The sequence below is a fragment of the Oncorhynchus keta genome, chromosome 23 (assembly GCF_023373465.1).
Source record: "Oncorhynchus keta strain PuntledgeMale-10-30-2019 chromosome 23, Oket_V2, whole genome shotgun sequence".
NCBI classification, from domain to species: domain Eukaryota; kingdom Metazoa; phylum Chordata; class Actinopteri; order Salmoniformes; family Salmonidae; genus Oncorhynchus; species Oncorhynchus keta.
Window position 1 is genome coordinate 35,412,864 of NC_068443.1, and position 19,738 is coordinate 35,432,601.

Here is a 19,738-nt window from a genome sequence, read left to right on the forward strand (position 1 = left end):
TAATGTATTTTTCCTTATGTGTCAGACCCCAGTAAGACTAGCTGTTGCCATTGGCGTCTGTCACGCCCTGGTCGAGGTATTTTGTGTTTATCTTAATTTATTTGGTCAGGCCAGGGTGTGGCATGGGATTTTTGTATGTGGTGTGTTGGTATTGGGATTGTAGCTTAGTGGGGTGTTCTAGTTAAGTCTATGGCTGTCTGAAGTGCTTCTCAATCAGAGGCAGGTGTTTATCGTTGTCTCTGATTGGGAACCATATTTAGGCAGCCATATTCTTTGAGTGTTTGGTGGGTGATTGTCCTTAGTGTCCTTGTTCCTGTCTCTGTGTTAGTTCACACAACTATAGGCTGTTTTGGTTTTCGTTACGTTCTTTGTTTTGTAGTGTTTGTATTGATTCGTGTTTTACGTTTGTTTATTAAACATGGATCGCAATCTACACGCTGCATTTTGGTCCGACTCTCCTTCACCACAAGAGAACTGTTACAGCGTCAGCTAATGGGGATCCTAATAAATCAAATCAAATCAAAGCAGTTACAGAGTTTAATGTCTGTGATAGAAAACTGAGGATGGAGGAACAACATTGTAGTGACTCCACAATTACTAACCGAAATGACAGAGTGAATAAAAGGAAATCTGTACAGAATTAAACATATTCCAAAACATGCATCCTGTTTGTAACTAGGCACTAAAGTAATGATGCAAAAACAAATGTGGCAAAGCAGTTCACTTTTTGTCCTGAATACAAAGCTTTATGTTGAGCACAAATCCAATGCACCACATTACTGAGTAGCAGTTTCCATATTTTCAAGCATAGTGGTGCCTGCATCTTGTTATGGGTATGCTTGGGGAGTTTTTCAGGATAAAACATTTATGGAATGGAGCTAAGCACAGGCAAAATCCTAAAGGAAATCCTGGTTCAGTCTGCTTTTCACCAGACACTGGGAGATGAATTCACCTTTCAGCAGAATAACCTAAAACACAAGGCCAAATCTACACTGGAAATGCTTACCAAGAAGACAGTGAATATTCCCGAGATGGCCGAGTTACAGTTTTGACTTAAATGTACATGAGAATTATGGCAAGACCTGAAAACGGTTGTCTAGCAAAGATCTACAACCAATTTTACAGAGCATGAAGAATTTCTGAAAGAATAATGGGCAAATGTTGCACCATCCAGGTGTAGAAAGCTCTATAGACTTTCTTAGAGACCCAGTAAGACTCACAACTATAATCTCTGCCAAAGGTGATTCTACAAAGTATTGACTCAGGGGTGTGAATACTTATGTAAATGTGATATTTCTGTATTTCATTTTCAATACATTTTCAGAAATGTCTAAAAACACATTTTCACTTTCCCATTATTGGGTATTGTGTGAAGACGGGAGCGAGAAAAATATATATTTAATCTATTTGAATTCAAGCTGTAACACGACAACATGTGGAATAAGTCAAGGGGTATGGATACTTTCTGAAGGCACTGTACCTCTGAAAGTCTTTGAATTTGAGTAATTCGTCCTACTCTTAAAAAAAGAGAGTTGCTTTGCACAACAAGCTACACTAGATCACAACACATTGTATGTAAGGTAAGAAATGATATATGCAAGTGACTGACCAATTCCGATGAAGACAGCCTGGAATCCCTCGGATTTCAGAGAGGTCAGGCTCATCCCGTTCATACCCAGTCCCTTCTCTAGGACAACCTGAGAGGAGAAACGTAGCACCTTAGACATTTTAGGGATTTTGTGCATTTGCTACTGTATTATTAGCTGTAAGTTAACGTACTTACTGTAAATTAGTAATCAGTGACATTTGTAATTACAACTAGCTTAAATAAATAAACACAACGAAATAGAAGTACAGAGACAATAGGACAATGGTCGGATAGCATTATACTGGGGTTAAGTAACTACATGGAACAGGGACAGAGGACACAGTCACAACAGCGGTCTATTTGTTTGTGTTTGTCACTGGTGTAATAGAGTGAAGTCCTTCTCATTTCCCCCACACTCTTTCTCTCAATTAAATTAATTGAGAGGCCATCGTAATGGGATTCATTTCTGGAGATGAATAAAGCCTTGAAGTAATTGGTCAGAACACAAGAAGAAATATCTACCTCCCCTCCCTCCATCCCTTTGCTTCGATCTAGCCAACCTCAAGGAATGCTGTCTCCCTCGCTCTCTCTTTCTTTTCCCCATGTCTCTCTTTCCTTTCTCTGTCCGTCTTTCTTTTTCTCCCCTTTCCCTCTCCACCTTTCCCCCTGCCCCGTCTCTTTCTCTCTCTCTCTCTCTCTCTCTCAATCTCTTCCCTTCTCCTTCTCTCTCTGTCACCCTGTCAAATAAATAAACAATTAAGAATAAATCAAATTAATCACGGTCAGGTGAGCTGGATGAGTAGTATTGATTGGCCCTTTCCCAGGCCGTGGCATTCAGACAATGACCAGATGGATGCCACTCGCCGGAGGAAGTCTCTTTGTCACTTAGCTTCCCCCACCGTGGCTTCTGATTGTCTCCTTCTGCCCTGTCCCTGTTTGTTTGTTTAGGGCTTTCTATTGTCGTTATTAATGTCACTGATATTTTCCTGGTGAAGGGTTCATAGCTCTTGACAGTGAGAGTGAGACTGCTGCGTGTGAGTAAGCATTGTGTGTCTGTGGTTGGGTGAATGTGCGTGCAGTCAAGTGTATACCAGCGATGAGGTGTGTGTAAGCAGTCAGGTGTGGTGAGGTGGTGTGTGTAAGCAGTCAGGTGTGGTGAGGTGGTGTGTGTAAGCAGTCAGGTGTGATGAGGTGGTGTGTGTAAGAAGTCAGGTGTGGTGAAGTGGTGTTTGTGCACACGTGTGCATTCGTGTGTGCTTGCGTTCTTGCACGTGTGTGCGTGTGCTTTCGTGTGTGTGTGTGTGTGTGTGTGCGTGCGTGCGCACATGCATTCGTATGTGCACGTGTGCTTGCTTTCATGCATGTGTGTGATCCGTGGCTTATTACCTTCACCCCCAGGTCTTTCATCAGCTCAATCTCAAACTGCACCACCTCATAGGGCAAGCGGAACTGAGGGATCTCTGCAGTACTGAAACAGAGGAATAGAGGAAGAAGTGAAACATTACCAGTTATTAATCACTAGCTATCAATCAAGTAAATAAATCATCAATACGAATAATATCTGGTCCACTGGATGACTTAGCTAAGGCTTTTGTACAAAGGTCTTATCTCTGAAATGGAGTGCCACGGTGTCAAAATGGTTGAATGTAAAATAATTACCAACAGGATTGTGCATCCATTGGTCACATCCTGTATAATGCGTTGAGTTAACGTAGAAGCAGCATAAGGAGTTCATACGCGCACACAGTATTCCATCATGAATTGTTATGACCAGGCATTATGTACAGGATGTCATCCTTATAGAAGTGTTATGTGAGCATCATGACTGTGGCTCCAAGTAGAGTGTATTGCAATTTCCACCTGACCTCACACACAGTACAGATAGACTCACATCTAATTCAATTCCTAAGTCTCTGGAAATTAGTAATAATAAGTGCAGCTACCTCAAGCCGCCGATATATTTCTGTTTCTCGAACACGGTGATGTTGTCATATCCCAGTCTGGCCAGGTAGGAGGCACAGCTGATGCTCGCCGGGCCGCAACCAATCAGAGCGATCTTGGCATGAAAGCTCTCCGGCATGTCATCCGGAGGCGGCAGGTCAGGGTTCCGCACCTGAGGAATTCCCATTTTGCTGAAAACCTGGAATGAAAAACGACGGAACGACGTCTTAAGAAGAAGAAAACAAAACATTTCCACTATCCGTTTGACAGGCCAGGAAGAAGTTCATATGGACTTGACATTTATGGTTGTCACATTGGACAAAGGTCAGAGCCCTGAGTGGGCTGGGATTTTAGTGTGAGGGGCATTCCAAAAGAGGAATTGCACATTAATATGTGACATTTGATATGAGAGGAACTGACAAGTTGAAATTGAACAAAATGATTACAGTCCATCTTTAACCCCACTGCTACTTGTTGAGATGGAGGACTGATGCTCTCGATGGTGGTTCTTTGTTGAGCCATGCTAGCCAGTCTGCAGTAGTTTACAGTATCATAACTCTATTTTCCAGGGAACCTCTGACACACTATGGCAGTTTTATTATGTGGGTACTATGATAATGGTGCATCATTTATGTGCAGCTACAGAATGTGAGCTGAATAGCCTGCATATCGGATGAGCAAAGTTGGCAAAATTACATACGTGTATTTTCAGAATGTTTGGGTATTTATGGTATTTTTAAAAATTCTGCAAGCATCTTTCTCCTGTACCTTTAGGGAACATGGGTACTATAAGCGTCCATCTGGTACGATTTTGTTAAAAGATTAGCTTCAAGGAACATAATGCATAAGTGAATACATTGCATTGAATATTTTTTAAGATACTTTTGTATGTTGCCTGTAATAAATCATAATTCACTTACATGTTATTAAATAATAAGGAAAAAATATATTCTCAGAATGCATTTAGATCAAACACCGAATGGAATGGGAGCAGTCTACTGTAAGATATTATGGCAAAAATAAAAAATAAAAATACTGGTTGACATCTTTGAAATATAATCAAGCTAATGTGAAATGGCCCATCCCAACAAGGGGCTTACGTTAAAAAAAAAATCAAAAATGCTTGTTTTTACAGATGACAAATGTTCAGAAGCTGAGCTGCAAATGCTATTTCGAACAATGTGATTGGAGGAAGCATGGGACATTATTCTGCTATAAAATGTGATAATCTTGTTAATATCTTAGGAGACAAGTAGGAGAAAAAAGCCCTTGAAAGACTTTGTTGAGTGCTAGAGAGCTCTGCTTTGTTAACGCCCATTCAGCATCGTTCACACCCTCTTATAAGCCATCGACCCACCCATCCCTTTAAGAAATCACATGTAAATGTTTTGCACACCGTCTCCATGGTCAACCCCTCCATTATCTCAGCCAATCATGGCTAGCTAGGAAGGATCCTGTCATTCACCCTATATAGCTCAATGTTTTCTCCTTGGCTAAACTTGTCTCATCATTTACAATTTTTCATATTTGTATCTGCTAAGACCTGTCCCCTTTGTTACTGTTGCAACATTGGACAACATTGTCTGTTTAAGAGAAAGATCAAGTGTATTTTTATGCATCGCATGCATCTCAATCCACCGCATCCACCTATGTCGCACTTCCACATCTGCGGTGAAAGGTGACAGAGCGAGAGAGCGGCGTCTTCTCGCAAGATCATCTGCAGTGTCCGAGTGGTTTGGCCTAGAAACGGTTATGACCCCTCTATGGAATGATGATACTGCCCCGGTACCAGTTGAAAAAAAATGGATGGAAGAATGTGGAGACTGTTGAGTGCCAAAAATAAGGGGTTAAATACATATAAAAAAAAACATGTCTAATGTTTCCTGATCTTTCTTATACAGTATCTCTCAGATAAAGGACAGACACTTCCTTTAGATTTTTGTTTTGTGGGGGGGACTATCTGTTGTTCCATATAGTGAATTTGTTATTCAATGTGTTTGTATAGGCAAATAGCAGTAAGGCCCAACATTGTTTTTTAAAACATTTGTATCAAATAATATATATATTTTTTATACTTCAAGGGCTTAAAATTCAAAATCAATAGCTAAGTTATCCTTGGTATGACCTTCTTAAAACAATTCCAGCCCCCCCCCACCCAAATAATTATTTACAATGACAGCCTACCCCAGCCAATTGCACGCCGCCCGATGGGACTCCAATCTCAGCCGGTTGTAATCCAGCCTGGAATTGAACCAGGGTTTGATAACTCTAGCAATGAGATGCAGTGCCTTAGACCACTGCACCACTCGGGAGTAGGGGATTAGAGAATGGAGAGAGAGAGAACAGCTATAAAAACCGACAGACGTGTTACGCAACTAATAAACGTTGGTTTGTCTGTCTGTCTGTCTGTCTGTCTGTCTGTCTGTCTGTCTGTCTGTCTGTCTGTCTGTCTGTCTGTCTGTCTGTCTGTCTGAGTATTTCCCCAATTTACCCATTGCAGCTTTATCACCATCGTTTTTGCCTTCAATGCATTGTCCTGATTTATGTTAACTCCCTTTACACACATCTATGCATCAATACCTTTACTCATATCTTTTTGTATTGACTTAAGCATCATGCCACGTGACTAATCATCCTCCATTGAATGAAATGTATTCACTTCGGCATCATGTCCATGATACCTTTCTCTAGGCTTCCATAGTGTGATGCTAATCTCTCCCCCATTGTAAGCAATGTATTCACTTAGGAGTCATGTCCGTGATGCCTTTCTCTAGGCTTCCATAGTGTGATGCTAATCTCTCCCCTACTGAATGCAATGTAATCACTTGGGAGTCATGTTCCTCGAAGCCTATCTTTTTGCAAAATCATACCAGATTGATGCTTATCAATGATATCATGTTGTGGCGTCCCACTGTCCCTTACTCAGCTACACTGTTGACCTGGGATGTCCTGTGACAACTACTGTGATTTGGTGTTCTTGGAAGCAATGTTTCTTCTGGCAATTGGACCACTTGAAAAAAAGATTTAGACAGGACCTGTAACAGGTCTAAACATGTATTGCTAAACATGAATTTACAGAGACAATCTCCGGGTATACCTGACCAATATTGAAAATTCAAAGCCCCTTTGCTAAACATATTTTTAGAATATTGTAAAGTCTCAGCATACAAAATGAACGCGGAAAATATCAATATACAGTTGAAGTCAGAAGTTTACATACACTTAGGTTGAGGTCCTTAAAACTCGTTTTTTCAATCACTCTACAAATTTCTTGTTAACAAACTATAGATGTGGCAAGTTGGTTAGGACATCTACTTTGTGCATGATACAAGTAATGATTTAACTTATAATTCACTGTATCACAATTCCAGTGGGTCAGAAGTTGCAGAAAATTATGTCATGGCTTTAGAAGCTTCTGATAGGCTAATTGACATAATTTGAGTCAATTGGAGGTGTACCTGTGGATGTAGTTCAAGGCCTACGTTCAAACTCAGTGCCTCTTTGCTTGACACCATGGGAAAATTAAAAGAAATCAGACCTCAGAAAAAAATGTAAACCCCCACAAGTCTGGTTCATCATTGGGAGCAATTTTCAAACGCCTGAAGGTACCACGTTCATCTGTACAAACAATAGTACACAAGTATAAACACCATGGGACCACGCAGCTGTCATACCACTCAGGAAGGAGATGCGTTCTGTCTCCTAGAGATGAATGTACTTTGGTGCGAAAAGTGCAAATCAATCCCAGAACAACAGCAAAGGACCCTTTAAAGATGCTGGGGGAAACAGGCACAAAAGTATCTATATTCACAGTAAAACGAGTCCTATATCGACATAACCTGAAAGGCCGCTCAGCAAGGAAGAAGCCACTGCTCCAAAACCACCATAAAAAAGCCAGACTGCACATGGGGACAAAGATTGTACTTTTTGGAGAAATGTCCTCTGGTCTGATGAAACAAAAACAGAGCTTTTTGGCCATAATGACCATTGTTATGTTTGGAGGAAAAAGGGGGACGTTTGCAAGCCGAAGAACACCATCCCAAAAGTGAATCATCGGGGTGGCAGCATCATGTTGTGGGGGTGCTTTGATGCTGGAGGGACTAGTGCACTTCACAAAATAGATGACATCATGAGGATGGAAAATTACGTGAATATATTGAAGCAACATCTCAAGACATCAGTCAGGAAGTTAAAGCTTGGTTGCAAATGGTTTTCCAAATGGACAATGACCCCAAGCATGCTTCCAAAGTTGTGGCAAAATGGCTTAAGGACAACAAAGTCAAGGTATTGGAGCAGTCATCACAAAGCCCTGACCTCAATCCCATAGAAAATGTGTGGGCAGAACTGAAAAAGCATGTGCAAGCAAGGAGCAAGGAGGAATGAGCCAAAATTCACCCAACTTATTGTGGGAAGCTTGTGGAAGGCGACCCAAAACATTTGACCCAAGTTAAACCATTTAAAGGCAATGCTACCAAATACTCATTGAGTGTATGTAAATTTCTGACCCACTGGGAATGTGATGAAAGAAATAAAATCTGAAATAAATCATTCTCTTTACTATTATTCGAACATTTCACATTCTTAAAAGAACGTGGTGATCCTAACTGACCTAAGACAGGGAGTTTTTACTAGGATTAAATGTCAGGTATTGTGAAAAACTGAGTTGAAATGTATTTGGCTAAGGTGGATGTAAACTTCCGACTTCAACTGTAATGGCAATAGGAAAAAGAAGAAGAATAGCTCATGATCTACAGCAATCCTATAAGTGGACCACAAAAAAACATGAAATACCTAGGATGCTTATTAAGTGACAACAAATACACTGTATAAAGATATAACTGTATTCCAATTAAATGGAACAATCTTCACATAAACCATACAGGTAGAATAAACCTATTCAATGTTTTTGTATTTATTGTCAGTAATACCAATTCCCCCGCCGAAGACATATACTTGGTCATAACAGACTTCATATGGGAAAATAAAATTAATAGAATAAAAAGGAACGTTTTACATCTTCCTAAGTCTGAGGGTGGTTTTAACCTTCTAGAATTGTATCAACTCCTTACCCAAGTCTTTAACTTGTGACATATAGTCGAATACACCAAAGAGGAACAATAGGTACATATTGAAGATGTGCATATCCCCAGAATATTTGTACGCGTCTATTTTCAACGGATAAAGCTAAGAACATTAACAACGTCATATTTAACAACACTATAACAATATGGAAGAAAATGAAACATATTCTACAATAACCAATATTACTCTCTAAAAACACAACCCTGTGGAACAATCCTTGGATTGCTTTTCAGAATTCACCGATAAATTGGTCCACGTGGAAAACTAATAGCATAGAAACCGCAAATGACTTGCAAACAGGAAAAACATTTATTTCCATGACAGAATTGAAAAGCAATTTTGGACTGTCCCATGTAGACATTTTAAAATACATGTAACTTAAAAGTTACATGTCATGAATATTATTTTTGAAATCTTTTGGACATCAGAGCAACCTTATTTGAGTCAGAAAAGGCAAGATAGGTAAGATATACAAAACCTTGCGGAGAGCATATCAAATTGACAATCTCTTAGATTATTTTATTTTAATTTATGGAACCAAGACTAAATTAAAAGGAACCGATGTTGGCACAAGATAGAGGGAATGTTGTAGCATAACTAACGAAATTACAGTTGATTAAAATGTATGCTTAATCCAGTATAAACTAATGTATATAATTTATGATACAAGAGACAGAATTCACAAATTCTACAGCACAACCGCAGAGTCATGTGTAAAACTAATAATGACTCGATAACCCATGCTTTCTGGGAATACTATAAAGCCCAAAAGTTATGGGCGGAGCTGGAAAGTTGTCAGACGTATTACAATATAAACATATTTTTAATTTGTCTGTTTGCATATTTCAAGACATGGCATTATGGGGGTGCTGTGAGAAACCCAATGGGCTGGACGATTCTCTTCTCATCAATCATCTTGAAAAACGTGTACTAAAAACGTGGAAATCAGTCAATCCACCATCATTATTAACACAATGTAAAAATGGAATAATTTATTATTGAAGGGTTTGAAATAAAATAGCATGGGCGACAGAGAAATACGAATTGGTACAATTTAAGGCCATGTGCCAAACAATAACGCAGGCACTAGGGAGGGCGTATGAACATGCAGGTCTGGGCAGAGAAAATGGATTCGTTGTTTGTGTGCGTCTGTAAGTTGTTGATCAAATCTGTATGTTTGTATGTGGTGTGGATATTTAAAATTTAAAAAATAAATAAAAATAGATATACTCTACCAGTCAAAAGTTGTTGAACACCTACTCATTCAAGGGTTTTTCTTTCTTTATTTTTATTATCTTCTACATTGTAGAATAATAGTGAAGACATCAAAACTGTGACATAACACAGGGTGGCTATTTGAAGAATCTCAAATATGGAATCATGTAGTAACCAAAAAACTGTTAAACAAATGAGATTTGAGATTCTTTAAATAGCCACCCTTTGCCATTATGCCAACTTTGCACAACCTTGGTATTCTCTCAACCAGCTTCACGAGGTAGTCACCTGGAATGCATTTCAATTAACAGGTGTGCCTTCTTAAAAGTTAATTTGTGGAATTTCTTTCCTTCTCAATGCATTTGAGCCAATCAGTTGTGTTGTAACACGGTAGGGGGTATACAGAATATAGTCATATTTGGTTAAAAAAACAAGGCCATATTATAGCAAGAACAGCTCAAATAAGCAAAGAGAAATGACAGTCCATCATTACGTTACAGTTTTTTTTATTGCTAAACGACAGTGGGCACAACTGGAGTCACATGTGCAAAACTCAAACTACAGTCTGCACTACCAACAGTCACCTGAGCGAAACAGTTCACATCACCTGCAAAACTCATTCCAAGCAACACAACTCTTAACACATGGCTCAAAACACACTCAGTGCAGCCAAACACTATGCAAAACCCTCACTGAGATAACACACACTGTCACTCAGAACACACGGAGAGTAAAAACACTAGCATCAAACACCAATACAGAAAATACAAACTTTTCATCTTTACAGTTTGAACAATTTCAGTGACTTCATACAAAGTAATATTTTCTTCAAAGAAAAGAGTGACATTCTTTCACATGATTTATTTACATTTTTAGAACATAACAATTCTTTAAGGTAAATGAAAATTAGCAGTTTGCTTCAATAGTCTGTAGTAATTTACGGAATTACAGTAATGAGAAAAAAAAGGTTGAAACTAAAAGTACATACTGTAATTCGAACAAATAATTGAGGGGCTAATCCTGCCTCTCTCTAGCATCAGGCCACAGGGTTTCTTCAACATCACATCTAATGTTTTCTCTTGCCATGCACCTGGGGATGAACCTTCTGGAGTGCCTTATCCATCCCTGGCAGTCCTCTGGACTCGTGTCCTCACATCCGGCACGCATGGCTTCCAAAAGAGACATTTGGTCATGTGGGTGGTGACCAAACACTTTCCACCTCCAGGCAGAGAAAAACGCCTCTATTGGGTTGAGGAAGGGTGGATATGCAGGCAGGTACAAAACCATAAATCTGTGATGTGCTGCAAACCAATCTGTGACAGCTGCAGAGTGGTGAAAAGCAACGTTATCGCAAACTATGACAAAAACTTGGGGGTTTCTTACTGGCTCCCCCTGTTCTGCTGGCACTAGCTGAGCATAGAGCTGTTCTAGGAAAGCTATAAGCCTTTCTGTGTTGTATGGGCCAATGAGTGGTGTGTTGAGAAGCAAACCATCATTGGCCATTGCAGCACACATGGTGATATTTCCCCCCCTTTGGCCTGGAACCTCCACAGTGGCCCTTTGACCTATAACATTCCTTCCTCTGCGCCGTGTTTTGGCAAGGTTAAATCCAGCTTCATTGATAAATACAAATGAATGTGGTCTTTCTTTAGGACTCGAGCAATAGTTGTTGTGCTGACAGAATTAACATTTTCAAATATATCCTTATCAGCCAGCACTCTATCTTGAATCTCCTGCAGTTTTATTGCATTGTTGACAACAACCATGTCAACAATAGCATTTTCCTGCACATCTGAAAATATTTTTCCTCTTCCCCCTGTTGTGGGCAGCCTTTGGGTCCTGTTGTAAAAATACATTTTACAGTCAAACTTACTGTAATATATATCTGTGTAAATATTCTATAATTGCAATACAAAATAGATTCCTGTAATGTTTTCATTTACTGTAAGGATGTAACTCTCACCTGTTTGCATGATGGAAAATTCGCATTACAGATGCCACTGTGGATCTTTGCAGATTGGGTTGCACCCTCAACCCTGCCTCTCTCAATGAGAGACCATGGTTCACGACATGGTCTATAAGTGTAGCCCTTATTTCATCTGAAATAACAGCTCTTTGTCTTCTTTGTCTTCCTCCACGCATCTGCCCTCTCCCTGCCACCCTTCTCCCTCCACGAACCCATCTTCCTTGTTCCATTTCCAAAATGAGTCTTTCTGAGCTCTACCTATATATACTGTAATATGTGTGTGTGTTCACTAACAAGTCTAAAACAAGACACCTGCTTAGCCTTTCAGCTGAAATTGCAATCAGCAGTGTTTGAAAGGCACAAGGATGAAATCTATTCCGTTTTGAATGTGTGGTTCACAGTTTTGACAGCAGTGTTTTAGCATTTGAACAAAGTGCTGTAAATCCACAGTGTTGTGCAAGTTGTGGTGAAAGTCATGGGATAAGTGTGTAGAGTTTTGAAAACTGTGTTCAAGCAATGAAAAACGAACTAGAGTTTGGTCCATATGAACTGCTGCTATGCAGACTGTAGTTAAGAGTTTTGCACATGTGACTCCAGTTGTGTCCACTGTCGTTTAGCAATCGAAAAAAAAACTGTAAGACATAACAGCAACTCAATACTGATCATTTCTAGAATGACCAAGTCCTATGATGAAACTGGCTCTCATGAGAACTGCAACAGGAATAGAAGACCCAGAGTTACCTCTGCTGCAGAGGATACATTTATTAGAGTTACCAGCCTCAGAAATGGCAGCCCATATAAATGTTCAAGTAACAGACACATCTCAACATCAACTGTTCAGAGGAGACCAGAAAGAAACCACTACTAAAGGAGACCAATAATAAGAAGAGACTTAATTGGGCCAAGAAACACGAGCAATGGACATTAGACTGGTTTAAATCTGTTCTTTGGTCTGGAGTTCAAAATTGTGATTTTTGGTTCCAACAGCTGTGTCTTTGTTAGACGCAGTGTGGGTGAACAGATGATCTCCACATGTGTACTTCCCACCGTATAGCATGCAGGAGGAGGTGTGATGGTGTGGAGGTGCTTTACTGGTGACACTGTCTGTGATTTATTTATAATTAAAGGCACACTTAACCAGCATGGATACCACAGCATTCTGCAGCGATACGCCATCCCATCTGGTTTGGGATTAGAGGGACTATCATTTGTTTTTTAAACAGGACAATGACCCAACACACCTCCCTTCATGCTGTGTAAGGGCTATTTTATCAAAGAGAGAGATGGAGTGCTGCATCAGATGACCTGGCCTCAACAATCCCCCGACCTGAACAAAATTGAGATGGTTTGGAATGAGTCGGACAGCAGAGTGAAGGAAAAGCAGCCAAAAAATGCATATGTGGGAACTCCTTCAAGACTGTTGGAAAAGCATTCCAGGTGAAGCTAGTTGAGAGAGTGTGCAAAGCTGTCATCAAGGCAAAGCGAGGCTATTTGAAGAATCTCAAATATAAAATATATTTTGATTTGTTTAAACGCTTTTTTTGGTTACTATATGATTCCATATGTGTTGTTTCATTTCATAGTTAAGATGTCTTCACTATTATAATACAATGTATAAAATAGTGAAAGTAAAGAAAGACCTGTGAATGAGTAGGTGTTCTAAAACTTTTAACCGGTAGCGTATATATATATATATATATATATATTTTAAAGCTCTGTGTCTCCATCAGAACTCAATCGAGGAAATGCTCTTTCCTGTGTGTATTAGAGAGCTAGCCTGTGGAGCAAGTGTGTGTGTGTGTGTGTGTGTGTGTGTGTGTGTGTGTGTGTGTGTGTGTGTGTGTGTGTGTGTGTGTGTGTGTGTGTGTGTGTGTGTGTGTGTGTGTGTGTGTGTGTGTGTGTGTGTGTGTGTGTGTGTGTGTGTGTGTGTGTGTGTGTGTTTGTGTTTGTGTGTGTGTGTGAGAGAGAGAGAGAGAGAGAGAGATACAGTACATTTAAACATTCTTGCAAATGTATCAAAAATAAAAACAAAAATATCTTATTTACATAACTATTCAGACCCTTTGCTATGAGAGTCGAAATTGAGCTCAGGTGCATCCTGTTTCCATTGATCATCCTTGAGATGCTTCTACAACTTGACTGTAGTCCACCTGTGGTAAATTAAATTGTTTGGACATGATTTGGAAAGGCACACAGCTGTCTATATAATGTCCCACAGTTGACAGTGCATGTCAGAGCAAAAACCAAGCCATGAGGTCGAAGGGATTGTCCGTAGAGCTCGGAGACAGGATTGTGTCAAGACAGATCTGGGAAGGGAACCAAAAGATTTCGACAGCATTGAAGGTCCCAAGGAAACACAGTGGCCTCCATCATTATTAAATGGAAGAAGTTTGGAACCACCAAGACTCTCCCTGGAGCTGGCCCCCCGGCCAAACTGAACATTCAGGGTGGAAGGGCCTTGGTCAGGGAGGTGACCAAGAACCCAATGGTCACTCTGACAGAGCTCCAGAGTTCCTCTCTGGAGATGGGAGAACCTTCCAGAAAGACAACCATCTCTGCAGCACTCCACTAATCAGGCCTTTATGCTAGAATGGCCAGACGGAAGTCACTCCTCAGTAAACGGCACACGACAGCCCGCTTAAAGGAACCTAAAGAGCTTACAGACCATGAGAAACAAGATTCTCTGGTCTGATGAAACCAAGATTGACCATAAAATAGCTGTGCAGCGACGCTCCCCATCCAACCTGACAGAGCTTGAGAGGATCTGCAGGAGAGAAGAATGGGAGAAACTCTGCAAATACAGGATGTGCCAATATTGTAGTGTCATATCCAAGGAGGCTTGAGGCTGTAATCGCTGCCAAAGGTGCTTCGACAAAGTACTGAGTAAAGGGTTTGAATACTTATGCAAATGTGATAGTTCCATTTTAAAACATTTAATTCATTAGCATAAATGTCTACAACTGTTTTGCTTTGTCATTATGGGTTATTGTGTGTAGATTGGTGAGGGAAATGTTGTTTTAATACATATTAGAATAAGGCTGTAATGGAACAAAATTTGAAAAAGTCAAGGGGTATGAATACTTTCCGAATGCACTGTATATAGAGAGAGGAAGAGCGAGAGAGGGACACAGTGAGAGAGAGTGTGTGTCTTCTCGTGTGTGTGTTTGTGCATAAGCGTTTGTGTGTGTAGAGGCAGGATAGGGATCTCAGAAGGGGTTATCTAATCATCAGTCTGATAAACAACCGTGACCTTTCGCATTTCGGGAGAGAGGAGCTGTCACTCTGTTGGAGACACACGCTTTACAACCCTGAGAAGGAAGGAGAGGGACTTGGGAGGGGAGGGGAGGAGAGGAGAGGGGAGAGGAGAGAGGAGGGGAGCGGAGGGGGGAGGACAGGGGAGAAAGGAAGGCGAAGAGGGAAGAGGAGGGAGGCGGACAGGGAATAGAATGAAGCGAGAACAGCGGAGAGAGAAAGGAAACAGATGGGGAGAGATGACGGAGTGTTTTTGTTCCGACTACTGCTGTGGGCTCAATGGAGAGCAGTGGAGTGGAGGGGTTGGAGGAACCGTACATAGAGAGCTGTGGTGGCTATATCTGGACATTTGATACAAGCAGCACTTCACAAAAATGTAATATTGTAGCTGAAAGTTCTTAGCCTGGGTACTAGTCTGTTTGTGCCAACAAACATTTGGCATATGACACAGAGTGGAATGTTAGCAAAAAACAGGTCTGGATTTCAGTCTACAAGGATTTTTGCCTAGAACAAAAATCTGCAAATGGCTTTTTCTAAAGGTTCAATACTGAGGTCAAAACTCATTTTCCCTAAATATATTAGGGCAGGCTACGTTACCTCCACAGCAAACTGCTGCAGGCCCCCAATGTTGATAGGTCCTTCCTCGGAGGCGAAGAGGTTGCAGCCCCCCACACAGAGCTCCGAGGTGGGGCACACCATCCCACACGTCAGCCCCAGGGGGTTGTCCGACAGGATGGCCTTGGCCGCTCCATAGTAGTTCTGACAGAAACAAATACACACACAGGCATGTTGATATTGCAGCCACACACTGGAGGTGAAAGAAAGGTACCGGTTGAATTGGTCAACTCTAGAGTAACTATTACATACAGTTAAAAACGCATTCATCTTTGTGTTAAGGTAAATCATATAAAGGAATTTGACGATATACAATGTCTATGCATTCCTATGCTGTACGTCCATCAAGAGAAAGCGCTTTCTTGCCTTGTTTGAGATGCTGGTGATGAAGGACTTGATCTCCAGGTTGGTGGGGCAGCTCTTCTGGCATGGTGCATCAGCACATTTCAGACACCTGTGGGGATGAAAACATGATTACATTCACAATATACCAATCACCTAAAAATGACAGTAAATGATTGTTCCAAAGCATTTCAGATACCTCATGTATAATATTTGACTCCAAAGAATTTCTCTGTTATGATATGCCCCAGTAATAAGAACAGGCACCACTTTTTGCATCAAAGGCACAGATGATACCATTGTGTTACTATTGTATTGATACCATTGTATTAGTAGCCTATGTGAGGTTGTGAAGAGTAACCAATCATCCGACAGTCCTGATTGGACGAAAGAGATGCTGTGTGTGTGTGTTCAGTGGTAGCCCATGTACAGTATCTGATGCTGTCTGGACCAAAAGAGTATAACATGTTGCCACCGCAGCATTTGATTGATTGATGCCAGCAAGCATTAGGCCTCCCTTCATAAAACAATCGTCAAAGAATTAGCCAATCAGCGTTGAGCTGAGCTCAACGAATCTGAACTAAGCATGAATTAATATGTTATGCCACTGGCTGAGATGATTGAAGTTCAATATGTAGCCTAGATGTAGCCTAGTAGACTCTCGTTAACTAGCTCGCTAGCTTAGCTTGTCCATGAGAGGAAGTTAGGCAAGCAAGCATTTTAGCTAGGTAGCCTATGACAACAAAAACTACAAGTGCACTGTATGACAGAGCCATAGACCGCTTTGCCAACATGAAAGAGAGGAGGAAGACATTGGCATTCAACTAGTCTGAAAGGAGGGTAAGTCAACATTTGTTGTTTTACTTGCGCCTGCACGCACGCACGCACGCACGCACGCACGCACGCACGCACGCACGCACGCACGCACACACACACACACACACACACACACACACACACACACACACACACACACACACACACACACATCAGTACCACGGACAGCCACATGATATTTAGAAACATTGATTGGACTAAATTGTTTTCGGCATCTTGACATTTGCTTTCAGTGTATTAAAGAAAGCCTGTAGTGTGAAAAACATTAAGAACAAACGTTCTTTCTAATGACATAGGTGAATCAGGTGAATCTATTTTTAAATCCAGTGTAGGTGAAGGGGAGAGGACAGGTTCAAGAAGGATTTTTAAGCCTTGAGACATTTGTGACATGGATTGTGCATGTGTGCCATTCAGAGGGTGAATGGGCAATACAACATATTCAAGTGTCCTTGAACAGGGTACGGTATTATGTGCCAGGTGCACCAGTTTGTGTCAAGAACTGCAACACTGCTGGGGTTTTCACACTCAACAGTTTCCTGTGTGTATCAAGAATGGTCCACCACCCAAAGGACATCCAGCCAACTCAATGAATCGAGGCTGTTCTGAGGGCAACTCGGTATTAGGAAGATGTCCTTAATATTTTGTACACTCAATGTAATAGCCTTGTTGATTTGATGATGTTTAAATTGAAATTGTACTGAAATAGCGAAAGGCAATGCTCCTGAAGTCTTTGTGCTGACTTGCGATAACTCTCTGGTTCTAAATCAATAGTTGTTTAGTAAAGCTGTCAAAAAACATTAACTTGCTTGACCATACTGTAATTGATATAACGGTTTGTTACATGCAATATTTGCTTTGTGGACTTCACTGGACAGGTGTTGCTCTCCGGTTTTGGGATGAAATAAATATATGTGTCATTGAATTTATTCCTCCACTGTGTGACTGTCATCTTTTTGTTGTCACGGCCTTATTGTATGTCACGTGGCATATGAACGAATGGATTATAGAGCAAGCAACGCAATTATCACAACATCGTTTTTTTTTTTTACTGGCTTGGCTCAGTGATTTTACCCACACACCGCTACTGGATGCAACTCTAATAACGATTTGAAAAAAGTTGCATGAAAGGCATGTGCTCTGCTCTGTTTCTTGCACAGGCTGCACACACTTCATCAGTCTCTCATTCACAATTTGACACACACTTTTTTAATAATCTCACCAATCAGACTATCGGCAATTTAATCTGGTCTTTACATACAGCCTACTAATACATGTGTGGAATTATTTTTGACTCAGAGTGGCCCACCCCGACAACAACAACAACAAAAAGAACTCGAAGTGAATGGAGAAAGCGCTTCCTGTGGCTACGTTTTTAATATACCAGGTAGGCTACACCAGTTGTAAAGTGTATTAATGCGCTTGATTTGAAGAGTTTAGCAATAGATAGGCTATAGCAGCATGAGAAAGCAGGGATCCTCCTTTAAATAGTGGCCAGTCAAAACTCTGCTTTTACACACGATTGTGCAATGACTGGCCTTATAAGAACACATGTATAGGCTCCGTAGGCTACGGGCTCTCCAACCTCGTTCAAGGGTGTCCTAGGCATGATGCAAAAATCTTTCTTGCCTTAGTCTGCACACGCTGGGCATCATTCACAAGTGATAATATTCTCACCAATCAGACTATCCTCAATGTAATCTCGTCTTCACATATACTAACTAACTAACTAACTAACTATATATATATATATATATATATATATATATGTGAAATTAGTTTTGATTTAGAATGGGCCATTATCATGTACCATGGACAGGGGAAAAATACATCCGTATGCACATGGACAGCGAATAGAGGACCCTTTACCTGCGGTTAATTTTCGTTCAAGCCAGGTTGGCTACTCCGGTTGTATAAAGAGAAGCAATGTGCTGAGTATTAGGAATGTTGAGAAATATATAGAGTATGCCTAGTTTATAAAAAGCTGATGGGATCCTCCTCTTTTTAATAGAGGCCATCACAATTTTCTTACACAATTGCATAGCCTATATACATTTTATACAATTCATGCATCAACTAGCTATGAAGAGCTGGCTCTCTCTGCACAACATGTGACCCTATTCTGCTCATTCTTTGAATGCCAGGGCTCTCATGAAGTGTTTGATTAGATTTTCTATTGCATTTGCCTTGATGTCAGAGTGATTAGAGGGACAATAGAGAGCTGAGTACCAGGCCATTAGCGATTGGCCGTTAGTAAGTTTGGTAGGCTACTAATGACCATCAGTGGCATCAGAGCGCAGTTTTGGAGAAGCCTAGTAACCGTGACTCAACGGCCAATGTGGAATTTGACTGCGGTCAAGATTCATGACTGCCGGTGTGGCGGTAATACGTCACCGTAACAGCCTTAAGCCCTTTGTCTCCATGGAGACAGTGGGGTCCAAAAACAAACGACTCCGTAATGGTGGTGGAGACGCCATATTGGTAGACAACAACACGCCGTCGCTAAATTATACATAGGTTAATTTGGCTGGGCCTGATTAAATATTCATGAAGTAACAAAATGGATGCAGCGCTGCCAGTCCTGTCAAACGACAAGACCTCAGAGAGATAGAAAGAGGAAAAGAGAAAGAAAGAAAGCAGGAGGCGGGACTGAGCATGTGTGCTGCCTATGTGAAGCTTGTTTTGTGTTTCCCCTACTAAACTAGTCAAAGTAAACAGCCTTTAAAAATTGACAGGCTTTGGTGAGGATGCATTTTGTGTTTTTTTGTTTGTTTAATTAATTGCCGTTTCTCTTTACTTTTACCTCATCAAATAAAGATGCATCATTTCGAGCACGGGAAAACTTGCAGATGAAATATCCTCTCTATCCCTTTCTTTCTTTCCCTCTACTTTTCACTCTCTCC

The 19,738-nt window shown here is 40.7% G+C and overlaps 1 protein-coding gene across 10 annotated transcripts in view; it reads right to left on the reverse strand.

Annotated features, from left to right (window-relative positions):
- dpydb (dihydropyrimidine dehydrogenase b) overlaps nt 1–19,738 on the reverse strand; it is a 151,863-nt gene that overhangs the window by 91,942 nt on the left and 40,183 nt on the right. For all 10 annotated transcript variants that reach the window (XM_052477102.1, XM_052477101.1, XM_052477100.1 and 7 more), the window contains exons 4-8: nt 16,026–16,113; nt 15,642–15,803; nt 3,532–3,728; nt 2,975–3,056; nt 1,610–1,697 (exon numbers count right to left, since the gene is read on the reverse strand). In XM_052477102.1, the coding sequence (XP_052333062.1) occupies nt 1,610–1,697; nt 2,975–3,056; nt 3,532–3,728; nt 15,642–15,803; nt 16,026–16,113 (617 nt within the window). The remainder of the gene's footprint in view (nt 1–1,609; nt 1,698–2,974; nt 3,057–3,531; nt 3,729–15,641; nt 15,804–16,025; nt 16,114–19,738) is intronic.